The 5,756-nt window shown below is 36.8% G+C and overlaps 1 protein-coding gene across 1 annotated transcript in view; it reads right to left on the bottom strand.

The window, feature by feature from the left end:
* The window catches only part of CUNH12orf40 (chromosome unknown C12orf40 homolog), a 72,040-nt gene that overhangs the window by 40,805 nt on the left and 25,479 nt on the right, over positions 1–5,756 (bottom strand). The window contains 2 exon segments of the mRNA XM_008829676.1: positions 1,080–1,218; positions 4,033–4,059. Coding sequence (XP_008827898.1) covers positions 1,080–1,218; positions 4,033–4,059 — 166 coding nt within the window.

The raw sequence follows: 5,756 nt of genomic DNA, 5'->3' as shown, positions 1-5,756 counted from the left end.
CTTTTGCTTTGCTGTTTTGAAGGGCTATAATAAAAATACTCATCTTTTGCTAGGAGAAATTGATTAGCAGCCTCTTTTGCCACCCCAGGAAGGAACAATTAGATTTTTGGTTATTAATGAATCCAAGAGTCTATTTTTGAGAGCTTATTTAAAAATCTTTCTTTTTTTTGGTTTTTTTTTTTTTTTTTTTGATTGGTTTGGTATTTTGAGACAGGGTCTTCCTGTAGCCCCAGCTGGCCTGGAACTCCATATGTGGATGAGGCTGGGCTCTGTCTCAGAGATGGACCTACCTATGCCTCCTGAGTGCTGGGATAAAAGGCATGTGCAACCACACCTGGCTGCTGTGACTTTTTTTTTAAGTATATCAGATTAAAAGTAAGATATTTTATCTCAAAAATTCATGAATAATGTATCTGTTTCAATGTACGCCTGTTTTAAAATTTAAATAATGAGCCCAAGTTCCTTCAAGAGAGGGAAAAGATACTACATTTAGTCAAAGAATCAAAGTGTGGTACAAAATAAACTTTATTTGACTATAAGACTGACTTTATATCCAGAAGAGCATAAAAAATTTAAGATTTAAGACAGGAAAGAAGTCACTAAGACAAAAGTCTTCTCAGTCATTGCTTCTGCACAAACTTACTGAGTAGTTTGAGATAACACATTTACTACTGTCTGTTCTCAAGCTCAACTTTGGTGACTATTTGCCTAAGGATAATGTTCTAAGTGCAGTAATTGTACAATAAGTTAAATGAGCCATAATAAATTATACTCATAAATAACCTAAAACTAAAATAAATAGATTAAGCAACAAAAGAGTTCTAAGCAAATATTGGGTACCTTAGTCCTAGTACTTAGGAGGCAAAGGAAGATGTATCTCTGTGAGATCAAGGCCAGAACCAGTGCCTTCTAGACAAGTTGGGGCTCCAGGCAGACCCTGTTCCGACACCCCCCAAAAACCTCAACCACATTTTAAAATTAATTTTCTACATAGTTTTCAGTTTGAAATTTCAAACCAATTAGAAACATAGACGTTATAACTACATCATATAAAAACAAAATGCCTCAGAAAAACCTACCAGGTGTTTTCTTCTTGGACGAAATCTGATTTACCATATACAGGTTAAGAAGGTCTAAACTGGCAGTGGGATTCTTGACAGGTGAAAAAACTCCTAGTGATTTCATTTTTGATTTTAACTTGTTCCTTTCAAAGTATTCCTAAAAATTAAGAATTTAAACTATTAATTACCCACCAGGCAGCTTATGGCTGAATCATAAACAAACAACAGATGCACTGACGTTCCCGTGTCATGTGAGACTCCGCATTTACTAGATCATATGTGAGCTGACATCAATTTATAGCATTGTGCCCTATGGATATACACACACACACACACACACACACACACACACACACACACACACATATATATATATATATATCCCAGTACCTTGAACCCCAGTACCTTGGTGGATGGAGAAAACTGACTGCTGAAAGTTTTCTTCTGAATTCATGTGTACCGTCTGTACTTACACACTCAACCCCACCCAACATCACACACTAGTAACAGTAAAAATGTTATAATCACCTGACATAAAAAGAAAGCAAGAGCTATGTAAGAATTCATCTGCACAATGTCAGTTTGATTCACTGCTCCATCCTCTGTGATGGCTAAATGGTTTACAAACCACGACTGCACATAATTCTCATTCTTTTGCACTTTATATGTTATTCCAGGATGTTTGAACTATAACTATTCTTCCTTCAGTTTTTGGTTAAATCTTTAATTCACTAAATTAAAAGACCTCTATTTTTAACTTTTTAGGAACATGGCGAAATTTTTATTTTAAAACACATTTATTCACTGTATACGATTGTGTGCTGATCACATTTCCCCCATACTTGTAGCTCCCCTTTCTCCTCGTCCTCTTCCATTGGTCCCCTTTGTCCCTCAACATTTTTATTTCTATATATGTCATATATACATAATGATTTTATGTATCCATATAGAATCTATGATCCACAAATTAGAGAAAAATGTAGTATTCTTTCTGAGACAAATTTAACTCACTTACTATGGTTGTCCCCAATTGTACCCATTTTCCTGCAAATGATGTTTTTCTTCGTGGCTGAAATTTTTTTTTTTTTTGTCTTTTGATGCAGGGTCTCCCTATAGCCCCAGCTGTCCTGGAACTCACTATGTAGACCAGGCTGGCCTCGATTTTTATTGTATCAGATTCCCTCCCTTGTCTGTACCGCACTTACTGCCCCCGACAATTTCATGTACTGATATGTATGTATACACATTTTGAAGCCTACAGAGTCAAATTGGTTTCCCCAAATGCCTTTGGATATGGGTTCATCCACTAGGGCCTGGTCAATCTACCAAGTCTCAGTTTTAAACAAGACTGACTCTATCCCTCCCAGCAGATATTAGGGGCTAAGAGTTCCTCAGTAAGGTTGGGGATTCTTATCCACTCCTCACTTCTATAGTGGCTTGAGTTTCTGTGGAACTTATGCATGCTGCCACCATTGCTGTGAGTTCATGAGTAACTTCCCAGCTGTCTAGAAAACTGTTTCCTTGTCATGGTCCACCAACTCTGGCTCTTACAAACTTTATGCCCATGCTTCCACAATGATCACTGAGCCTTGGGAATCAGGAGTTTGATATGGGTGTCTTATCCACAGACAAGCACTCTGCGGCCTCTTATTCCTTGTATGTTGGCCAGTTGTGATTCTTTGTGTTAATCACCATCTGCTGCATGAGGAAGCTTCTCTGCTGAGAGTTGAGAGATGCACTAATTCACAGGTGTAACAATAAGTCATTAAGAGTCAGTTTAGTACTAGATATATATGGCAGAAAACTAGTATCAGGCTCTCCCCTATGACCTGTGACTTATCTAGCCTTAGGTTCTGATATCAATGTCAGGTCATGGACTCCATCCTATGAATGGACCTTTAATCTAATTAGAAAGCAACTGGCTACTCACATAATATCTGTGCAACTATTAAAACTATTGAACCAGTTTGAAAGCTAGCCAATAGAGATCAAGCTTTGAAATCAGCACCAACTTGATTTCTTGTTTGTTCTACAACTCATAGTATCTTCAGTAATAGGGTCTTACCATCAAGTTTTGGTGGTAACCAAGAGCAGGGGCAATGTCCAGTATTGTTTGAAGATCTATGGGACCCGTGGTCAACAGCTTCAAAACAGGGAGTCTATTCCTGGCACTAGGCTTCTACTTTGCTAGCCTGTGTTGTCTAGTAGGAGCACTATTCCCAGCTGTAAGGTAACTCCTGTTAATCTATTTTTATAGTGTATACGTACATATTTTGAGAATCTTCTGTGTTGTTTCTATATACTTTTTCTAAAACCCGTAATGTTATTTACCCCTCTCCATAACTCCCTCCTCTGACCTGCCCTCCCATTTCCCACCCCATTTAACACTTCCTATTCTACTATTCCCCTTTGCTCCTTTATATCACTGAATCTCATCTCCCCTCCCAGGAAGGCTGCCCCTGTGGCTGTTTATTGCTTTCTTGACCTCTCAATTTTCAAATTAAAACATCACATATCTAAGATTTCAAAGATCCAGCTATGAGAGAGACCATGAAATGTTTGTCTTTCTAAGTCTGGGTTACCTTACTCAGGATGGTTGTTTCCAGTTCTATTAATTTACCTGTAAGTTTCATCTTCTTGTATTTTTAAAGAGCTGAATAATATTCCATTGTGTATGTGTACCATACTCCACTATTCATTCATCAGTTGATCTACATCTAGGTTGTTTCCAGTTTCTGGTTACTATGAAAAGGAAATCAGTGATCACAGATGAACAGGTATTTCTGTGGCATGATACAGTGTTTGGGGTATATGTCCAAGACTGGTATTCCTGGATCACATGGTAGACCAATTTTGAGTTTCCTGAGGAATGTCTACCCTGATTTCCATAGAGGCTACACCAGCTAGTACTCCCACCAGAAGTGGATCAGAGTTCCCCTTTTTCCACATCCTCAGCATCATTTGTCATTGCTTGTTTTTTGGATCTTTGCCTTTCTAACTGGAGTAAGACGAAATCTCAAATTAGTTTTAATTCACATTTCCCTGATGACTACATATACTGAATGTTTAAAAGGTATTTTTCATCCACTTGCATTTCATCTTTAGAGAATTCCATGTTCACCACCTTGCCCCAATTTTTAATTGTTTTTTTTTTATGTTTAGTTTTTTGAGTTTTATATATTCTAGATACTAACCTATTAGAGATATATAGATTGTAAAGACTTTATCCAATTCTGTCGACTCAACTGACGATATCCTTTCCTGTACAGAAGCATTTTAGTTTCATGTGGTCCCATCCGTCAATTGTTGGAGCTAATATTGCACTATTGGAGTGCTGTTCAGAAAGTCCTTTCCTGTGCCTGTGAATTCCAGTGTACTGCCTACCTCCTCCTCCATAATATTCAGGTATCAGCTCCTATGCTGAGGTCCATAATCCATTTGGAGTTGAGTTTTGTGTGTGGTGAGAGACAGGGATCTAGTTTCATTTCTCTACATGTCCTTATCCAGTTTGACCAGCACCATTTGTTGAACATGCTTTTTTCCAGTGTGTATTTGTAGATTATTTGTCAAAAGTCAGGTGGCTACAAACATGTGAATTAAAATCTGGATCCTCAATTTTATTCCACTGATAAGTTTGTTTTTATGTTAGTACCATGTTGTTTTTACTTACACCTTTGAAGTATAATTTGAGATCAGGGATGGTTATGCCTCCAGCAGTTGTGCGTGAGGGTAGGTCAAAGAGAGAGTGGGAAGGGGAAAGTTTACTACAACACATATGAAATTTGAAATATTTTTTCAATTGCTGTGAAGAACTGTGTTGGAATTTTAATGGGCATAACATTGAATTTGTAGATTGTTTTTGGTGGGATAGTCATTTTCACAATATTAATAAAACTGACCCATGAGCATGAGAGGTCTTTCCATATTCTGGTATATTCTTTAATTTCTTTCTTCAGTGTCTTAAAGCTTTTATTATACAAGTCCTTCATATTCTTATTTAGACTTATTTTGAGCTATTTTATGGTTTTTGAGGCTATTCTGAATGGGATTGTGTCTCTGATTTCTTTCTCAGTATTCTTGTTTTTGATATATAAAAAGATACTGAGTTTGTGAGTTAATTTTATATCCTATTTGTTGAATGTACTTAACAGCTCTAAGAATTTTCTGGTGGAGTCTTTAACATACAGAATCATCTGCAAATGAAAATACTTTTTTTCCAATTTTTATTCCCTTCATATCCTTCACTTGTGTTACTGTTCTAAGTTAAGACCTCCCTCAAGTACTGTACTGAGTAGGAGTGGAGAGTGTGGATACCATTGTCTTGTTCCTGATTTTAATGGAAATACTGTGAGTTTTCCCCCTGCACCCTTAGATTCTCCATGGCTTTTACCATGGAGATGATGGATTTTGTCAAAGGACTTTAATGCATCTAATGAGATGAACACATGATTTCTGTTCAAGTCTGTTTATGTGTTGGATTACACTTATTTATGTATGTTGAATCATTCCTGCATCTCTAGTATGAAGTCAACTTGATAATGGTCATTAATCTTTTTGGTCTACTCTTCCATACGATTTATATTTTGAGAATTTTGTGTCTATGTTAATCGGATGGAATTTTCTTTTTTGTTGGGTTTTTGTTTGATTTTGGTACTGGAGTAATACTGGGTTATACAAAGAATTTGGGAGTGTTCC

The sequence above is a fragment of the Nannospalax galili genome, unplaced genomic scaffold, assembly GCF_000622305.1.
Source record: "Nannospalax galili isolate Female #2095 unplaced genomic scaffold, S.galili_v1.0 scaffold454, whole genome shotgun sequence".
Taxonomy (NCBI): domain Eukaryota; kingdom Metazoa; phylum Chordata; class Mammalia; order Rodentia; family Spalacidae; genus Nannospalax; species Nannospalax galili.
This window is presented reverse-complemented; position numbering and strand designations above follow the sequence as displayed.